This window comes from Poecilia mexicana, unplaced genomic scaffold, assembly GCF_051168715.1.
Source record: "Poecilia mexicana isolate PSO_F unplaced genomic scaffold, ASM5116871v1 scaffold_14, whole genome shotgun sequence".
In the NCBI taxonomy this organism is placed as follows: domain Eukaryota; kingdom Metazoa; phylum Chordata; class Actinopteri; order Cyprinodontiformes; family Poeciliidae; genus Poecilia; species Poecilia mexicana.
In genome coordinates this window covers 5,313,879-5,335,041 of record NW_028263383.1, presented here as the reverse complement: position 1 = coordinate 5,335,041, position 21,163 = coordinate 5,313,879, and the positions used below count along the sequence as shown (strand labels likewise).

Below are 21,163 nucleotides of genomic sequence, written 5' to 3'. Positions count from 1 at the left end.
GCTTTCTTACTCATTGTGGGCTCAATGTTGCCGCACAAGACGTAACCGAGAGAATCCAGTTAAAGGGTTTTCAAAATAATGGATCCTCCAGACTCAGACAATACGTAACATGTAAATATTTTTCTTGTGCGACCCAGTACCAATTGGTCCACAGACTCGTACTACTCCGCGGTCCTGTGGTTGGGGATGACTGTTAAGTACGGTTCAAACACACAGGTCTTGTGTAATACTTGATATGTAAGCCACATAAAAAGGGAGGACTGAGTTTTGAAATTACATGTACAAAAGAATGAAAGTTACATTTAGAAGCGCTCATACACACAGGTCCTGTGTAATACTCAAAATGTAAGGGGAAGGAATAAGGAGGACTACGTTTTGAAATTACAAGTACAGAAGAATGAAAGTTGCATAAAGAAGCGCTCATACACACAGGTCCTGTGTAATACTCAAAATGTAATGGGCAGGAATAGGGAGGACTGTTTTCTAAATTGGGAACAAACTCATATTCAGTAAGTGTTCTTTACATTTCAGATTTCCAAAGATGAACCGTGTCAGGTTGGTGACGTGAATTCATGCGGATCCTGTTCAACCAACCCTCATGAGGTAATTTTGGTCTCCAACGACCAACTTATTTTCTAAAATAGAGTTTTTGATATGATATTAAGTACTGTTCAAACACACAAGTCTTGTGTAACACTTGATATGTAAGCTGCATAAAAGGGGGGAACTGAGGTTTGAAATTACACATATAAAAGAATGAAAGCTACATTTAGAAGCGCACATACACACAGGTCCTGTGTAATACTCAAAATGTAAGGTGCAGGAATAAGGAGGACTGAGTTTTGAAATTACTAGTACAGAAGAATGAAAGGTACATTGAGAAGCATGCATACAAAAAGGTCTTGTGTAATGCTCATCAGGTATGTTGCAGAAATTTCAAAAACTGAGTTTTGAAATTACAGGTAGAAAAGAATGAAAATTACTTTTAGAAGCGCACATACACACAAGTCCTGTGTAATACTCAAAATGTAAGGTGCAGGAATAAGGAGGACTGAGTTTTGAAATTACTAGTACAGAAGAATGAAAGGTACATTGAGAAGCATGCATACAAAAAGGTCTTGTGTAATGCTCATCAGGTATGTTGCAGAAATTTCAAAAACTGAGTTTTGAAATTACAGGTAGAAAAGAATGAAAATTACTTTTAGAAGCGCACATACACACAAGTCCTGTGTAATACTCAAAATGTAAGGTGCAGGAATAGGGAGGACTGAGTATTGAAATTACAAGTAAAGAAGAATGAAAGTCACATTTAGGAGGGCACATACACACAGGTCTTTTGTAATGCTCATCATGTAAGTTGCAGAAATTTGGAAAACTGAGTTTTGACATTACTAGTAGAAAAGATAGAAAATTACACTTAGAAACGCACATACACACAGGTCCTGTGTAATACTCAAAATGTAAGGTGCAGAAATAGGGAGGACTGTTTTCTACATTTTCAACAAACTCACATTTATTGAGTGTTCTTTACATTTCAAATTTCCAAAGATGAACTGTGTCAGGTTGGTGACATGGATGTATGCGGATCCTGTTCAACCAACCCTCCTGAGGTAATTTTGCTCTCCAACAACCAACTTAGATTCTTATATAAAGTCACTAAAATAATATGAAGTACTCTTCAAACACACAGGTCTTGTATAATACTTATCATGTAAGATGTAGAAATGTGGAAGACTGAGTTTTGAAATTAGAGGTAGAAAAGAATGAAAGTTAAATTTAGATGCACACAGACACATGGATCCTGTGTAATACTCAACTTGACAGGTTCATACATTAGGTAGACATTGTTTATTTTAATTTTTTTTTAGAAACAATCATTCAGTATTCATATACTGATATAAATTTGTTATCAAAGAATTACTGATTACACTTTAAAAATTAGGTATCTTCATGTTATTAAAGGTAAGTTTAAACAGTAATGATTTCTTAGTTAATGTCAAGTTGTCATAACAAAGACATTTTGAATAATGTCAACTTTGTATTAAAAGTGTCATAATTTACCGAATGACGCTTTATGACAACAGTCATAAATATTCATGAAGGCTTATTCATGTTCATGACATGTGTTGTCATGTTTATGACAGTGTCATGACAGTCTTATTCACCCCCCTTCAAATAAAGTGTTACCGAAATATTCTTGCTGAAATGCTTTCAATGTATACAAAATATGTTTTTAATCAACAGGTCTGTCCAGAACAAAGTTCAAGTGAGGTGACATCATCAGAAGAGGAGTATGTTCCTGATTCCCTAGATGATTCAGACATCTCATGGGATGACAGATGCACTGCACAGAAATATGGACCAGTTATAGTCCATATTTCCATGTTTGGACTTCTTAATGGACATAAATTGTATGTTTTTTGTATGTGTATGCTGTGGTCCTGATAAATAAAATTGGCCCTGATAATTACTGTTGGTGTCATGGGCGGAGCCAAGCACCTCATTATCTTTTGTCCTTTTAATACAGCATTGCATCAGGTTCTCATATTTTGAGTTCTGATGTGTGTATCTAAATTTTTAAGTGAGATCTATGTTGTGTAGCTCAAACAAGATTTTTGACAACTTACTACGTCTTTCTAGCATAAGTGGAAAGGGGTGTCCGTTTAATGTTGCAAAAAACTGGTTTGAAAAAATTGTCCTGCTAATACATATAAACCCGTATAGGTGTGTGTGTGTGTGTGTGTGTGTGCGTGTGTGTGTGTGTGTTATTGCATGACTGAGTCAGAAGTCATGATAATGTTCTAATATCATGTATGACAAGGCTTATCTCAGCAATGGTTTGCGAATGCATATTCGTTTAATTATCTGATTTTCAATTGAATTTAGATCTCTGAGTATAGTTTCTCAGAGAAACCTTTGGTTATTATTATTTTCTTTATTTTCATTTAACTGAGAAATGTCTATTTTAAAATATTAGTCATAAAGTTGTAAGTTCTTGAAAATCTGTAAATTTACTGAGCTTGTATTTATAAAAAAAAAAAAGTTTGAGAACCACTGCTGTATATTGGTAGCAATGTGAAAGAGAAAGAAAATAACAAGGTGCTTATTCATAGAAACAAAAACAAAAAAAAACAGCTAACTGAGATTAGAGCTCTCTTGTGTGCTTGAGTCCGTAAAATTCATCGATTATCTTAATGTTTCTGCAGAGGAATTTAGTTATATTTTGACGTGCCAGAACGAGTGCTTGTTACGCCTGCCCATCTGGTACCAGAGGAGGCGGTCATATCACCGGGGCTCTCCGGCTGAATGGACTAACTGTTTTCATTTGCAGGGTTTCGTAAGTGCTGCTGCACCCTGGACGCACTTCAGTCTCTCTGCGGAGGTTTCACTTGTTCCTCGGAGCTTCCTTCCCGTCAGCGGACAGAGGTCACGTCCTAACATGGCTCGGAGATTCTGGCTCTTGCTAAGTAATTTGTTGTTTATTCTCTCGTTTGGCGCGGAAGGAGCATACAGCAGGGAGAGAATTTACTATATCGGGATCATAGAGGACGACTGGTCTTACGCACCAAGTGAAAAAAACCTCCTGAACGGCCAAAACATCGCAGATGACGAGTAAGTTTTTATGAGTTTATTCGGGCTTGTTGGAGAGGCGTTTTTAGTGGTGATCGTTACGCTTCCATCTTCATTCATTTGATCCCGTTCTGTGACCAGCCCACATGAGGTGTGAAAGTATACACATGTGCTTAATAATGAAGAGACAAGAAGAAACTGAAAATGAATGGAGAAAGGATTTACTGTTTCTAGATGGGAAATATTCTGTTTCGGGTTATTAGAGCACGTTATCAAGGTGTGACGGAGCTTAGACCTCTGACCGGACTGTTGTGAGTGGCTAGAGGTCTGACTGATGTTAACGGAGAAAAACGCGATGCTCTTCTGACGCATCAATGCACTTACTACGTGTTTTCACACCAGTCAGAACAGGAAAGAGAAGGTCTAAAAGTTAAGTTATGGTGACGCTATATATAAAGTGAGATGAAAAGGTGTTTGGTACCTCTCAATTTTATTTTATTTTTGCTTCAGAGCACAAAAGAAAGTTTTTTCTTTCAGACCAACTGTAGTTGAGTGAATACAGACGTATTTCAAAATCTCAAATTATGATTTTAAACTAAACCGGACACATGGCCCAGTGTGAAAAACAATGAATTACCCTCCAAATCTAACGGTGGCAGCTTCAAGGATTTTTGACCACTGGTGGCCTGTTTATGGTCATGCCACAGGATCTCAATCAGATGAAGTGCCTATTTTTGACTTTTTGACATTTCTAAGCAATTCCCAGATTAACTTGCTAATTTGCTTCATTTCATAGTTTGGATCATTTTCACTTTTCAAGACCCAGTTCCAGACTTTCTGCAAAACTTTCACTTAGAGAGTGGAATATTCCATTATTAAAGGTCCATCACACCACTACCATGTTTGACTATCAGTATGATATATTTTTTCTGAAATGTTATGTCAGTTTTATGTCAAATGTAATAGGACAGACACTTTCCAAAAAGTTTAATCTTTGTTTCATCTGTTCATACACCAAAAATACTTAAGGAACATCAAGAAGTATTGTGACAAATATTAGATGGATCTCACAGTTGTTTCTACTTTGGATCTCTCCTATGAATAATTTTTCTGCCTCAGGCATTAATGTCATATTCTTTTGTGACCCCCCTGGATGAGTTATCGCGGTGCTCTTGGCTTAATTTAGCCAATGCTATCAATTTGTGTCACTGTTTCTCATTACTTCTTTAATTTTTTTTTTGCTTCTTGAATTTCTTGCTGCTTTTTGAAATAAGAAAAAGCAACAAGAAACTGCTTTAACGTGGCGCAAACTGACAACAGTCTGCCTCATGTTGTTAGGCAGGTTGTATTTTACAGATTTTTTAAATATTTGACAGAGGATATTTCAACAGCTGATCTGACATTTAAAAACAAGCATCAGCAATTTCTTAAACAATAAATAAAAGTGAAGGAATAGGTTGTTGTGTACTTGAATGCAACAAAGAGCTTTTTAACATGCAGGATTTGTGGAAAAATATTTTGCTCTTATGTTCTCTCTTTTTCAGTTACTTATTTCTTGTAAAAAAAAAATAAAAAAAATATTGGTCACAGTAAATCGAAGAGAATACTTTATTTATTTTTTTCATAAAAAGCCAAACATTTAATTAATACTTCGCCTGAACATTGCCAGAGAAAACAGAAAAACATGAACAATTATAAAACATCTTATTACCACACAGACATGAAGTTTTTTTTATTGCACAACAAGCCAGAAAGCCCCGCGACCTTGCAAAAGATCAAAATAGAAGTTACAAGTATGCATTGTTCTTCTTTTCTGATTGCTGTAGTTTTGAGGTGGATACATAGTAGCAAAACTGCATTTGTCACAGGTTCAGAAATAGCTTATTATCCTTGAAAAACATGTAATCATAACAAAAACATCTCAAAAACATCTCAAATTGTAGTTTTAAACTATGCTGCATAATTAGTCAAAATCAGCTTCTATAAGACCTACAATTTTTTCAACTACTTGAGTAAAATTTTACTATGTGCAACACAACGGAATTGGTTTGCTCTCCATGCAGAACAAATATATGTGTTCAACATGGCCTTATGGTCTGAGATGTATCTCTTTTGTATAGTTCCTCTATTTTACATGTAACTACTTCCTTCTCTTTCTATTTCAGACATGCATCTATTTTCCTGGAAAGAGGGAAAGACCGCATTGGCAGTACCTACAAGAAAGCAATGTACAGAGAGTACACAGACGCCACCTACAGCCACCTGGCGGCCAGGCCAGATTGGCTTGGTTTTCTGGGCCCCATATTGCGAGCTGAGCTTGATGATGTCATCATCATTCACCTAAAAAACTTTGCTAACAGGAGCTACTCCATACATCCCCATGGACTTTTCTACAAGAAGAACTCAGAAGGTAAAGTATCACACAGTGAACAAACTCACAGTTGGAGAGGAATCACAAGTTCTTATAAAGAACATGTGTTGGATAGCCATGTCTGAAAATGTGGAACATTAATTTACACTAAATATGTCAACTACAGTTGCTTATATACAGTACATATAAGCATTGTTGTCATGGTGTTATTTTAGAAAGTGAAAGTGTCTCTGCTCAGTTAGTTCTCCAGTATAAAATGACTGGGAAGCCCCGTTTTAAGCTCCATTACTCCCTGATCGTCACAGACTCTAGTGGAATGTGTTCAGTGGTCTCTTCCAGCTGCTACATTACACAAGAGTAAGATTACCCTGACAGCTCTGAGAGGCTTTAGTTTCTGTTGAGCATTTCCTGCTCTCCACCACCCCCTTTAATCACACCGCCATCCTGAGGAAGATTTTCTTTGAATCACAGTCAAAATACAAACCACTGATTTATGTTTTTATCTGCACGAAGCTTTTCTGTTAAATTTCTGCAGATATACCAAACTGAAACGGCTCAGGAACAGAAGAAGATGTGCTTGAAAGAGGAACTATAAAGGCTGTCATCTGATACATAAAACTAATACATTTAGTTATTAACCACTGTCATGTGAGGGCAATGCTTTTGGTTTAAGGTTCACCAGTGCAAAGTGCTTCAACTTCAAATGCACAGTGTGATTAAGCTTTTTGAGTGAGAAATATAGAGTAAGCAGTTACATTCATTCTATAAACTACAAAAACAGTTCTAAAATTATGTAAAATGCACAGACATATCACAGTAGGAAGTTTTCCACTTTTGCCAAATTCATCCTCAGTTTGAGGAAATGCTGGAAAGATATTAACATCATCTTTTCATTATTTTCTTGCTCTTGATCAGGAGAAGTGTTTGCTGCAAAGTCAGTTAATTAATACAGTTGGTTGTGAACTTTACTGCCTTGTTGCCCTGCTGGAATCAAGTTTGAATGTACTTAATCATCTTTTAGTCTTCTGTATGATTGAACTAAGATGACTATATGCTTCTGTAAAAACTGGATCTGTTGGATTTGTAGAATTTGTTGTAAATCAAAACTTTAAACCCATTAAATTCACTTAAAATTATTGCGCTCAAAAGATGGAATGCTAAGGAAAAGAAGGTTGCTATTTCATTAAGTTCTTGACCAATTTTAAGTAAAAAGACCACAAAATCACGTAAAGAAACTCAAGAGAACCTAAAGTAACTGAATGATGTGGTAAATCTGAGGAAGTGAAAGTATATTATTGTGCCTCTTCTGTAAAATTGATCTGAACGCGAATAATGAGAGCACTAATAATGGGCTTTGTTTTTTCAGGAGCTCTGTATCCAGACAAGACACACAATGATTGGAAGGAGGATGACTCTGTCCCTCCAGGGTGCAGCTACACTTACCGTTGGGAGGTAAGACCGAGGTTTGTCCCCACAAACGATGACGCCAACTGCCTGACCTGGATCTATCACTCCCACATTGATACTCCAAAGGATATTGCTTCAGGCCTCATTGGACCTCTCATCACATGCAAGAAAGGTACAAAAAAGTATATGAAACATTGTCAGCTTCTCTGGAGAGTTTCATTGTGTATATACTATAGAAGAACTGCATTGTCCTTATCTGCACTATACATGTCTTTAATATTAAATTATCTGAACCCAGCATTAATTTGAAAAAAAAATAATAATTGTAGGAGAAGTTCTCCAATTAAATAAAAATATCTGAAAAGACATTAAAGAAGAATCTGTTAATTGTTCTCTAAGGTATTCTGAAGAATCCTGGAAGACAGGTTTCCGAGTCGGCCCGCAAGGATGTCGATCAGGACATCTACTTGTTGTTCAGTGTGGTGGACGAAAACCTGAGCTGGTACCTGGAAGACAACATTAAGAGATGCTTGGAACCAGATCGGGTCTCTTCAGACGATCCAGAGTTTGAGGAGTCAAACTTGATGCATGGTGAGAACCTTTTTCCCATTTTAAGACTGTCCTTATTTAAAACAAAAGAATACTTTTTACTGGTAAATTAGTTTTCCGATCGTAATCCTTTTCTGCTTCACTTTTGTGGAAAAGTTAATTGTAATAACACTAAATTCTGTAAATACACTAGTTTTTTTTGTTTTTATTTGCTGTTCATTTAAATATGTTTTCTTTTGTACTACAGCTATAAACGGGTACACGTTTGGTAATCTGCCTGGTATTAAGCTCTGCCAGCACCGGCCTGTAGCCTGGCATTTATTTGGGATGGGTAATGAAGTGGACATCCACAGTGCTTTTTTCCATGGAAACACTCTGCTGGACCGAGGCCACCGCACTGACACAATCAACCTGTTTCCAGCCACGTTCGCTACTGCTGCAATGGTCCCAAAAATGAGAGGAAAGTGGCTGCTGAGCTGCCAGGTTAACGACCACTTACAAGGTAGGACTACTTGCCCTTTAACCTTTGTTTCGCCTCTGCCCCCTCTAACTGGCTGCCAAGAGTTGCTGACAGGGGAGAATGTGTGTCTGTGGGGTGCTGCTGTTTTGTGTTACCAGCATTCACATAGCAGAGGGGTGTGTTTCTGTCCAAATCGGGCCGTGATGTGTTTTATTGGTGTCCAAAGTCCTGTGAACCTCCGCCTCAAAGAATTGTACTCTCTCAAAATACAGCAAATACAGTTCCTTGAAAATGTTGTTCACATTTTCATGTGACTGTTTAGGAAAAACTATTTTTGTTTTGGGAGAGAGCGAGACACTGAATCAGTCAGAGAAATGCACATTTGTCTTTATATATTCTATTTAGAAAATCAGAGTAAGTTTTAGCGAGTGAGAAAAGATAGGAAGAGAGAAGAAGGAAGAAGTAGTGAAACTTAACACATAACAATGTTTTATATCTTATCAGTCACGTACACGGTGCCTTCGACCCGTCTCTCTCCTCTAGGGAGTTTCTCTCTGTTTCTCCCATCTCTGGCTAATCGGTATCTCTGTCCCTAAATCAAACCTGGTTAAACAGGTTTAGGTTGGACAAAGAAGAAAAAACATCTTCACTGAAACCTCCGGTATCAGTTCCATAATTATAACACTCGCTCAGCAACCTCCATTATCAGTTCATTCTTCCCAGTAAATAAGCGAAAGTTTTATTTTCCAAGGCATGACGGATCAAGATGATATGGAGAATGAGGTGTGAAGAATGCCATTACCATTTGTATTTACTCCGCTTTACTACTCTGTTACTCTTAAGGAAAAGCCAGTCTTGCAAGAAGAGCTTTAAACGGTGCAACAGAAAAGAGTCCCTTGGTAGTTCAGGAGGTGCTGCAAAAATCATCAGCGTGGGTGGAAAAAATGTGTCAAAACATGGAATTAAATGGTCATCCCATATTCCACCCAGTCTGACTGAGCTTTAACTATTCTGCAAAGAACAAAGATTCAGTCTTATTTCCATAGTAGGTAAAAGTCCAGTGTTAATTACACCAAAATTGATTGGAAAGAACTGATTCAGGATGTCAGTTTTTTTATTTGAACATTTAAAACATTTAGACAAGCATGTATTCTTTCTTTTACTTCACCAGTATGCACCAATATGTGCTTGTGTGTGACATTAGTTATGAAAAAAATACAGTGAATGTTTTGGTTGGATCATGACAAATTGTGAAAATGTTGAAAGTGCGTAAAATGTTTTGCAAGGCATTAATTGTTAAAGTCTATAAGTGGTGTTGGAGTTGTTTAAATTTGTGGCAACCATAACCCTTTTTGATGTTCATTTAAAGATAAGCAAGTTATTTTTGTAAACAAACTCATATTTTGTGCCTATTTGATTTTTTTCTCAGCTGGTATGCAGGCCTTCTACGAAGTGATGTCATGTGACTCTTCGTCTGGCAGCACAACAACACCTGGTGTTGTCAGGGATTTCTACCTGGCAGCAGAGGAAGTCCAGTGGAACTATGCCCCTTCAGAAAAGAATCTGATTAAAAACACATCGCTTACTGAAGAGGGCAGGTGAGTAATCATGCTTAGCATTGCCTCATGTGAGGTCTAGTGTAATGTTTTGAATAATCCAGAACCAAGGCCCATTGGTGAGATTTGTGCTCTGAAAATGTGGACTTTCAGTGTAATGGCGTATGAGTTTTAAAGTGATTGAGCCAGAGTCCCGGCTCAATTCCAACAAATAATGAAAGGTCTGAACTTAAATGGCCCACGTCTTGTCACGCTAACACCTCAAAGCATTTTACACTACAGCTATTCACAAATGCACACACCAGAATGGATTGACAGGTAACTTTCCAATTGTAAGACAACTAGACTTGTCATTGAGTCACAACAACCAAAAAAAGAAACACCAAAGTAATCCAAACATCCCCAGGATATGAGTTGAGGACCGTCTACTGAGGGTGGAGACACCGCTGTTAACACTGGTATGAAAGGAGCAGAGGACGCTGTGAGAGATACAGGATTAAGAGTGGAAATCTTGGCCAGGTCCCCTGAGAGGAAACAGAGGCACTGATTGGATCTCCTTAGGAAGAGGTAGGAAAGGAAACTTAGGAAGCAACATCATCTGGAGGAGTGAAGAGGTTACCAGTCAACCCTAACCCGGGCAGGCTGTGGGAAGAATAGACCGGACTAGACTAAACCAGACTAGACTAGAATAGAATAGAATGAAATAGAATAGAATAGAATAGAATAGAATAGAATAGAATAGAATAGAATAGAATAGAATAGAATAGAATATCCTTTATTAGCCCACAGTAGGGAAATTCCAGAGCAACAGCAGCAAAGAGACAGGCAATTGAATCATCAAGATTCACACAATAATCTCGATAAATACGTCATTATTAAAAATGGTGTACTCCGATTCAAAGGCATGTCCAACATAGTGGGATAATTTTAAAAATGTACAACATGTGCATGTGTATTTCAGCATTAAAAAAACCAACAGGCTATTTACAAGAAGTGACAATGAAAACAACAGAGGAGTAAAAATAACAGCTGAAATGTGAGAATAACTGGGTAAATAAATCTATAAGTAAAAAGGAGCTAAAGGAGAAATAAACATTGCATGAGGGAAAAACACTAGTTTAATAGGAAGAGGAAGAATAACTAAGTTAAGCTTTTAGCTTAGTTATTCTAGCAGAACTAGCAGAAAAAACTGTGAACTAAGAGATCTTCCTTGCATAGAAATACAAACAGAAAAAAGCTGGCTAGCAGTTGTAAAAAAGTTTGATTGCTTTTTCACCTGGTAATATTTTACTTAAAAACTGCCAGTAGAGGTAGTAGAAGTAAGAAATGTCTGTCATGAAGTTTTCTCATTTTTATACTAATTTTGTTGGAAATGTAATCCTTGTTATTGCATTTAATACATATGCTTCACTTGTTCTGGCTTTATATCATCCTATGAAAACTGACATCACATAGGAAGCATTGTCTGTCTGCATCTGGGCTCTGGTTTGTTCTGAGCTGATTATGTTTTGTTGAATCAAGTTTTCTGTGTCTGTCAGGAACAGAATAATGGATCTATTGATCTGGTTGATTTGTGTTGTCCTTTCCTCTGTAGGGCATCAGAGGTGTTTTTTAGCCGAAATAACGGAGCAATCGGAGGTACCTATGTAAAAGTAATATACAAAGAGTACACAGACAATACCTTCACCCACGTCAAACCATCACCATCCCATCATGGACTCTTGGGTACTTGTTTTTCTCTCTGGCTTTTTCTCCAAATGTCTTGTTTAATGTTAAAGTTGCTCGTCTTGCAGCAGCCTGCTGTTAATTTCCTTTTTCTAACTTTTGGCCAGGTCCTGTTCTGAGGGCAGAGGAGGGAGATATTCTCAGAGTGACATTCCAGAACAAGGCCAATAGAAGCTACAGCATTCATCCTCATGGACTCCACTATGAGAAACATTCCCAGGGAACCAGCTACGAAGATGGTGAGGAAGCGGTCAGTGACAATCCTGCTCACTGCCAACTTTAGAGGCTAAAACATTACTGCTTCTGGAGGTTTTTCTTTCAGTCTGTCTTATGAAATGAAAAAAAAAAAAACTTTGTTGTGCCTTTGTCAAAAAATATCTCCACTCTTTTTTAAAGTTAAACTTTTTTATTTTCACACTGTTTTGCTAATTTGTTCCAAATCACAGAGAAAGATTAGTTGGATTTACAAAAAATTCAAAACAATATTGACTCAGGGAATTAAGAAAATAATAAAAGAAAATAGTAACAATACTAAAAAAAATGTAAACTATATTTGAACTAACAAAAATATAATGAGTCTGTGGAGGTGTATTATTTGAACTTTCATTGCTTTGTTTGTAATGTTTCAGGTTCTGACAATCCAGGGTCGCATGTTGACCCGGGTAAGGAATTCGTCTACACTTGGCGGGTGCTGGAAGGCCCGTCGTCGTCCGATTCTCCCTGTATTCCCTACCTGTACTACTCCGCCACTGATCCTGTCAAGGATACCAACTCCGGATTAGTCGGACCTCTGCTTGTGTGTAAACGAGGAGCGCTGGGGGAGAAAGGAATCCAGGTAGGGGTTTTATAATCTCTTTGCACACACACTTTTCCCACGATAAGAGAATTCTACCTACTGTGTTATGTATCCTCTAATTATAGGTGCACTGCTACAAAGCCATACATAAACACATGCTGTAATTTCTAAACGCCCTTCTGTTTCCTGAATTGTAAGTGTTTATTGTTTAACAGAAGGGTATTGACAAGGAGTTCTTCCTCCTCTTCTCTGTCATGGACGAAAACTTGAGCTGGTACTTGAATGAAAACATCAAGCTTTTCGGCACTGCTGAGACAGATGAAGAAGACGAGAACTTTGTGGAGAGCAACAAAATGCACGGTAATCAGTTTGTTTGAAAAAGGCTGCACAGTTTTGTCTTAATGAGTCTTTTATGAATGGAGATCATAGTTCTATCTTTCGAGATCCAGGTTGTTCTCCCGCTAATTATTTTGTCCCTTTCTCTTTCAGCTATAAATGGACTCATGTATGGGAACCTTCCAGGGCTGGAAATGTGTGCCGGGGACAATGTCATGTGGTACACCTTTGGGCTCGGCACAGAGGCAGACATACACGGAGTGTATTTTGAGGGAAACACCTTCAAGAAACAAAGCACTACACGCGATACAGTCAGCCTGTTTCCCCACACCACTGCAGCTCTCTTCATGCAGCCAAATAATCATGGTTAGTCATGCATTCATTTTCTGCAACTGCAAAAGTATTATAAAATGTGATCTAAGGGAGGATAATGTTTGGACACCAAAACCCAGTGGCTCTTTGGACCTTCCACAATAGTTGTTAATATTGCTGGCAAAAATAGCAAAGAACTAATTAAGACTTTTATACTTAGGCATAATAATAACAAATGCAGGATGGAGTTTTTCAGGTTTTGTCATTGAATCGTGATAGTAAAATTTGATGAAATAATTTGTTCATTGACCCTCTCAGGTCTGTTTGAGGTGGACTGCAGAACAACAGATCACTTCTCAGCTGGCATGAGGCACCTTTACAAAGTCAAACCTTGCAAGGGCAAAAGAACACATGCCCCACACTCTGACCCTACCAGGATTGTGAAGTATTATATCAGTGCAGAGGAAATTGAATGGGACTACTCACCTACAAGAGACTGGGAGCTGGAGAAACACAACACAAATCCAGAGGAGAGGTGTGTGAGTAAGGCAGGACGTCTGTGGGATGATGTGTCTACGTGTTGCACCTGGAGCCTGTAATTAGTGGTGGAACTTATTACTGTTTGTTGATGGAAGCTAATTGGTACATGTCTCCCAGTCCAGGCAACATATTTGTGGGTAAAGGGGAGAACAGGATTGGCTCCCGTTATAAGAAGGTAGTGTATCGTGAATACACAGACGAAACCTTCAAAACTCAGAAGGCACGCGAGGAACACTTGAGCATCTTGGGTGAGATTAGCACCTCCTTGCATCAGCATTGCTAAATAAACACAGAGAATGTCAAATAATATCTTTCTTCCATTTGTAGGTCCGATAATCCACGGAGAGGTGGGAGAGCAGATTCTGATTGTATTCAAAAACAAAGCCAGTCGGCCTTATTCCATCACACCACACGGAGTCAAGGCCAGCGGTTCACACACTACTGTTCAACCTGGTGAGAATAAGGAAAACAAATCTGTATAACAGAAGCTGCTTTCTCTGGATTGACTTTATGGAGTTCTTATATTCTATCTGTCCTTCAGGCCACATTGTTGAGTTGACTTGGGATATTCCTGTAAGCTCTGGCCCAACGATTTCAGATCCTAACTGCATTACCTATGCTTACTTCTCATCTGTTGACTACATCAAGGTACATCCCTCCTTACAGAAACATTAACTTATAAATACATAATTTGCAGTTTAATTTTCATGTAGCTAAAGCACTCGTGTGTCCATCCTCAGGATCTCTTCAGTGGTCTTCTTGGGCCCCTGGTGATATGCAGGCCTGGGACTCTGGGCCGTGGCGCGTTGGTCGACAGACAAAGGCAGGACATAGACAGGGAGTTCGCGCTGCTGTTTTTGGTGTATGATGAAAACCAGTCCTGGTACTTGGATGACAACATTAAGACATACCTTGGCGTTGATCCTGGAACATTTAAAAAAGACGAAGACTTTGAGGAGAGTAATTTGATGCACGGTACGAACAAAAGAGGGCGGTGTGGAAACTTTTACTTTTTAATTAAATGATTTGCAAACTTCAGTCACATATAAAAGAGAGTGGAAATAAACAAGTGGAAATACTGTGTGGATGAGACGTGCCTTGAATATAACATTTGGGGACTTTGTCTCAGTTAGACTTACTTATGAAACATGGCGACATGGACTAAAAACATTTCCCTGTGGTCTTATGAATCATATTCTGTCGGCACATCATGGTCACAGTGTCGTCCGCTTAAAAAAAATGACCATCTATTTTTGGCAAGCACGGACCGTTTAAGAGATCTCTGTGAGACGCTTTGCAGCAACTGACCTATATGGTCAAGACAATGCCAAAACAACATTCTGCACAAATTACAGCAGCAGAAGCGTTTACATTTCCAGCGGTCCAGTGTGGTCATCCAGTCAAAGTAAATGTTACATCCTGAAACAAACAGCTTGAGAAATTTGGTAAAATCCTAAGATCAAAAAAAGAAAAATCTTGCACAAGTACAATAACAAGTCTATAAAAGATGGCGCAACAAAGTAGAAAACTACTCTTTTCCAGCTTACATCATTTATAGTCAAAACAGTGTAGTGTTATGGTAAAAAGGTTTAATTTTATGTTCAGATGGTTTCCCGTCACGGCTGGTTGTGTGATTTATAAATGTGTGTGTTACAGGAATAAATGGTAGACTGTACGGTAACCTCCATGGACTGGTGATGAAGGAGAATGAGAGAGTCGACTGGTATCTGCTTGGCATGGGCAACGAAATAGACATGCACACAGTTCACTTTCATGCCGAAACCTTCATCTACAGGGTTTGTTCCAGGACACTCTCAGTTCCTCTGTTGTGTTATTTTGCATATTTCCTCTTCTTTGTTTTCTTTTTCAGTGCTGATATGTGTGTGTGTGTGTATGCGTGTGTGTGTGTGTGTGTGTTAGATGGACCATGTGCATCGTGCAGATGTTTTCGATCTGTTCCCTGGGACGTTCCAGACTGTTGAGATGGTGGCGGCAAACCCAGGGACATGGCTGCTCCATTGTCACGTCTTTGACCACATCCATTCAGGCATGGAGACCACTTACACAATAAGAGGTTTGTATTTAAGGCATTCTGTTTGTGCCTCTTATTAAACATACACATATTCAAGCTGTTGAACTGTCCCTCCTACATTTGCTATGTGTCTTTACAGCAACAGAGAGCCACTTGCCAGGTGAGCAAATTATAGAAGGATTTTTTTTATATATATATATACATTCAGTAGAAAATGAATCTCAGTGCAAGTGCTGTCCTGCTTTGTAGAAGGAGTTTAAAAAGTTTGCTTTGAGTAAATAATGAGCTGCCGCACCCTCTACATTTGTTAAGGCATGAGGGACCTCTGGTAAAATAAAAAAAATAAAAAAATGTAAAAATATGCAGCTTTGTAATTTAACACAAAAAAATTTCGGAAAAACTTTTTGAGAGGGTAAAACTGTCATGTGGGTCATATTACAGTGCCAGTGCCATTCTCTCTTGTAAATAGGAAAGTATTGAATTGCATACCGTAATATGGGATAGTCGGAGTATACTCAGAGAGGGATCTTTGAATATTTGTTTAAGTAATCTTTTCTACACTTTTCTCTTCAGAACAAACAGCGAATTTTATATAAGATTTAGGTCTTGGAACTGAGATAGACAGAGGAAGTTTCATTTTATGTTTGTTGAACTATTTCCCTATTCTTGTTTTTGGATTAGTTCAAACGTAGGCCTTCTTCTGGACTTGTTTGCCAAAGTTTCAGTTGTATTATTGAAGCAGATATGAATAAATTGTGTGGAAATAGCTACCTTCTTGTGGCCATCCCCTAAGTTGGGAAATTCAAAACGCAGTCGGTTCATTTGAATGACATATGTCCCCTTTTTTTCCTTTCACTGCAGTGAGTGTGAAAGAGAAATGTGCCTCTATATACAGTACAAAATTTCATCCCATTGAAACAAATTTTAAGACTACCAAGCGTTCCAACCACTGCAGGATCGTTGTCGTTAATTTGGACACATTAAAGCATGCATTCTCCTAACACCAAGTAAAATTTAGACAGAAAAGGAGTGCTAATAACTGTTGAATTAAGGAGTTTATGAAAAAACCCCCCCACTTATTTCCTTTCTATAAGGGAAGCTAAAGATTAGGGTAATCAAAAGAAGGCCTTCCAGCCTTTTGTTTTAAGTGCTGTCTATTCCATTTCCTATCATAAACTATTAGTTATGTTCATTTTCTTTTAAAATCTAAATCTAACAAAGGTGAGAGCAATGTTAGGCTTAATGATAGCTTCATTTGTTTTAGAAATATGAACTATTTGAAACAAAGCATTCATAACTACGCCACACAAAACCACGTCAAGGGGCTAAAAATAGAAAACAGAAAATGAGAATATAATTGAAGCCTAGAATGTATACAGTTGTAATTATAAGATAGGATTATTTATTTGTCTCCGATGGGAGAAATTTGTCTGGGAAGAGGGAACAAGGCTGCAGCAAAGACAGAACAATACTGTAAACAATACTGTTGCTTTTCTGATTGTCCCAAAGGAAATAGGAAAAGTTTACACAATGTGATTATGCCCCTATTTTCTAATAGTTATTTACAACAGTCCAATGTAGTGTGAAATAAAACAAACTTTAGTATATTTAAACACTAAGGTATTCTTTAGCTACTGTCAATATTTTATATTCAGCCTGGTAGAAGATCGCCGCTCATTTAACTCTATCCAGCAGCAGTTGGAGAGTGGTGCAGGTTGCAGTGTTATGCAAAGCAACTGGAATGTTTTTCACAATCTGATTCTGTTTGGTTAGCATTAAGTAAAGGAACATTTTATCATCTGGGTCAGGTAACCCTGTGGCGCTGACAGTACGCGTGCAGTCATGTTCATGAACATATTAAAAAGGAATATTTAGAAAAAGCATTTCTGGAGTTACTTTAAGCTTGTTCCTTGTGTGGTCAGAGAACTAACTTTCTTGTGTTCCTCACAGCTGCAGCACCAGAACACAAAGTCAGTTTCAAGATGCTGCTGTTCGCATCTGGATTCAGTCTACTAGCAAGAAGAATGTATAGATGAGGGACAGATGATTGTATGTGTGTAAGCACAATTATGGTCAATGATGCACCTTTCTTTTGATTACCTAATGTAATCCAAACTATGTAAGATAATATGCAATAGATTGTATTGTGTTTGTTATGTCAACCACTGGATGGTCATGCCTACTTCAATGACTTGATGGTATTTTTGAATTGTGCACTGTCAATCTATTATTTTTTTTAAAAAAGGGAGAGATGTTGAACCAAATATTTTAAGTTGGTTTTGAATGTATGGATAAATCTATTTCTTCTAGCTGTTTTGTGTTCTCTCGATTTGTTTTTGACGAGAAGCAAGACCACTGTTTTTTTTTTCTTTTCTTACTTCTGCATGTGAGCATCTCTTACTACCACAAGGTGGTGATCATTCATGCATCCATTCAGTCTGGAAACAAACGGAAAGCTATACAAAGAGCAGGTCGTCAAGTCTTTTTGCAGTCAACAGAGTCTGCATCACTGTTCAAAGATTTATGGATTTTTTTTAATGGAGACTGTCATGATGTAAAATGGTGTGAAGGTTGTAGATTTTGTGAAATGATGTTGAGTTCACCAGATGGATTCAGTCCATTAGCAAGAGCTTAGTTTTTCATGGTAAGTTTAGTTTAAATTGGGAACAAGAAAGCAGTGGTGTAGTTTAAGTCAAACTTCATTCAAACCATTTATTGTTTTTTCATAAGGTGGATTTTGTTTCTGATTTAGTTATTAACTGACATTACATTTTAACCTTGGTAAAGTGCTCATATTTTTGGTTACACAGCGACTGTTTGTGGGTCTGGTGGACCCGCTGCAGTGTGCTGTCGAAATTCAGCACAAAATAAACGTCTTACTTTAAAATACAAAAAACACTTTCACTTCAATCACATCAATATGAACTGAAAAGATTTTTTGATTTTTGCCTTTAAACTTTAAAAGAAAACATTATAAGAAAGAAAATTATTTCTCGTTCATGTTGCTCTTTGACAAAAACATTAAAATTTAAAAAAGACCAAATTTATTTTCAATATGTTTATCTTATAGCACAAGAATCAAATGGCTGAATTCCCCCCATGCTTTGAACGCAAGGGGAAAGAGAAAAATGACAGCAAATTTTGAGCTGACCAGTAATTTTAAATACAGTAGATTGTGCCCATTTGTGTCAAAGGGTCTTGGCAACTTAAGGAAAATATCAGCACAGCAGTTATTTACAAATCTACTGGCAAAAAATGGAATTAATCAGTTTTACAAAAGTGATTATAGTGTGTTTTCTAAGTCTTAATGTTGCTCAAAAATAATAAATTTTTCCTCAAGAAATCCATTAGTTGGTCACATAACATTTTCAAACAGGCCTGTAGTTATTTGTATTTGTGGCAGATGGATTTCCAGATGCCAGACATCTTATTGTTCAAAACAATAAGGCTGAAAATATGTGACAGATTCTGGAAAAATTTACAATATTTCACAGCTTGTTCGAGAAAATAAAGATTGAGGGGATCTGAACTTGGAGATCTGTCTGCATATAACAGCTTTATGGCTCCATGGAGCCCACAGAGCCTGAAAGCTGGGAAAAACCAGTGCCTTGAAATTTTAAAACTGAATTTTCTTTTATTACAAATCAGAACTTTTACAAAATGAAATCCCCACATCCCTCCTCTGGTATCTTCCGCAATGAACCAGATACATCATGAGATGGATACACCCTATGAAGTAAAAATGATGCACTGTTGGTTAATTCTAATTGTGGTCTATTTGTGTATGCAGGGTGTGTGATAAGACTGAGTAATTATTAAGCCTCTCATGGGCTCTCACAGTAACAGCTCTCGGAGACGGTCCATCATCATTTCCTAAATCACAAATCCAGGATGTGATAGAGGAGTGTTTCTTTACCTTTCAATCTAACAGTTTGACCTGTGTACCAGCAGAAATTAGCATATCAGTGTTTACGTCCCTGTGATTGCTGATGCTCACTCAGTGATTGATTTGCATATTGATCACATCAGATCCAGAGTCCACTGCAAGTCAAGACAAACACGTCCCAAACTGAAAAACAACTTTTAACCATCATGTATTTGTAACCCTTCAAACTTTTGTGCAATTCATTTAAATTTCTATATCTTTATGCATGAATATTAATGTATGCATGTATATGGAGAATTACTGATGACTGTTTTATATATTTTTTAGTTGCAAAACGGGTCAACATGAGTAAGCCTAGTGTTCAGCATCCAAGAATGTGTTTATTGCATAAATTAATAAAATAAACTATATAAAACAGCTTCTGAGTCTTTGATCTTCAAAACGTGGGCATCATCCTGTGGCCCAAACTCCACCCCATCCTTCAACTGTCTAATTTTTTATTATTATTATTATTTCAAATATATCTTGTTTTGATAATTATCTTCTATGGTTAGGTTTTAATTGTACAAAAACATAACTGAAAAAGATGAAATGGCTCTTTAAGTTACCATCAAGTGAGAAGCTGTATGTCAGATGCCAACTTCTGCCTCCTGGTCAACCGAGGAATATTTTCTCCCAGAGATTTGCGCCCGCTAAAGTGACATACAAACGTGTTGGACCCGCTGGTCACGCTGCCTTAGACAGGAAGCCAACATCCTTATTAAAAACACCACTGCTTGCTGACCATAGTTCGAAAACAAAGCACAGTAAACATCCGAGAACCGCTCACACAAGCACTGGATCTGCGTCAAGGCTTTTTTCCGCTCTCTTGATCAATCAATAGTTACGACTGAGCCACAGAAGTGTTGACCTGCAGATATGCTGTCTTCTAACTTCTCAGACAATGTTTTGCGCGATTAATCCCCTCCATTTATACACGTCCCATTCTTCAACGACTGATAAGATCAAACTTAAACGCCGCTGTAAATGGGTTTTTCTCAATCTTCCCATGACCTCTGTTACGGGTGCGTGACATTATCATTCTAAGGTGATTTGGTTACTAGATAGATTAATAGTCTCGTTTTCACATCACTGCCCTCAACAGAAGTCTTTCTCAGAAATTGGGAGTTGACGAGAGGACAGACTGTACGCAGTCAAAATTCAATAGGGGGCGCCCTTTTCTGAGCCCTGGAGTATATAAATGTTGTTTTTCACAGATACCTGGTCAGAGAGCCAAGACAGATACAGGGAGCTGGGTGCTTTGAAGCACTACCTGCAGCCTGGAGTGGTGAGAATTTGTTTTATATTTTTATAGACATCTAACAAGAAAAGGATTAACATGTTTAGGTTGACATAAATAGGAATTTAAGTAATTAATCTGTGCAAACTCATTACTCTTAGAAGTAGTAACTTCTGTGGGCATTACTTTTTCAATCTGCTGCTTCTGCATCTCATTTGATGGTGTGTTCTGTGTGAGTGAAAAAACAAAGCAGATTGTTTAATTTGTTGGGAATGCACTGAAGTAATTGCAGAAAAACATTTTTGACGGTTGGTTGAATATGAGAGGACATTTGGGGAGGGAGG

The 21,163-nt window shown here is 37.7% G+C and overlaps 1 protein-coding gene across 2 annotated transcripts; it reads left to right on the top strand.

Annotated features, from left to right (window-relative positions):
- The first annotated feature begins 2,953 nt into the window (after positions 1-2,953).
- Positions 2,954-19,955, top strand: hephl1b (hephaestin-like 1b). 2 transcript variants are annotated; one of them, XM_014970394.2, is made up of 20 exons: positions 2,955-3,612; positions 5,736-5,980; positions 7,308-7,520; positions 7,748-7,939; positions 8,145-8,399; positions 9,787-9,955; positions 11,508-11,638; positions 11,746-11,877; positions 12,268-12,473; positions 12,650-12,794; positions 12,924-13,136; positions 13,401-13,617; positions 13,740-13,870; positions 13,950-14,075; positions 14,164-14,270; positions 14,363-14,597; positions 15,279-15,418; positions 15,543-15,696; positions 15,794-15,814; positions 17,605-19,955. In XM_014970394.2, the coding sequence occupies exons 1-20, from the start codon at positions 3,440-3,442 to the stop codon at positions 17,688-17,690; spliced, it is 3,291 nt and encodes a 1,096-aa protein (XP_014825880.2). In that variant the 5' UTR covers positions 2,955-3,439; the 3' UTR covers positions 17,691-19,955. The 2 variants fall into 2 exon arrangements, with proteins under 2 accessions (XP_014825881.2, XP_014825880.2); XM_014970395.2 differs by lacking the exon at positions 15,794-15,814 and having other exon boundaries at positions 2,954-3,612.
- The last annotated feature ends 1,208 nt before the right edge of the window (positions 19,956-21,163 follow it).

Coding starts and splice junctions, on each gene's coding strand:
- hephl1b (XM_014970394.2), top strand. CDS start 3,440: ATGGCTCGGAGATTCTGGCTCTTGCTAAGTAATTTGTTGTTTATTCTC. Junction 12,474..12,649: donor TGGGGGAGAAAGGAATCCAG/GTAGGGGTTTTA, acceptor ATTGTTTAACAG/AAGGGTATTGACAAGGAGTT. Junction 12,795..12,923: donor GGAGAGCAACAAAATGCACG/GTAATCAGTTTG, acceptor TTTCTCTTTCAG/CTATAAATGGACTCATGTAT.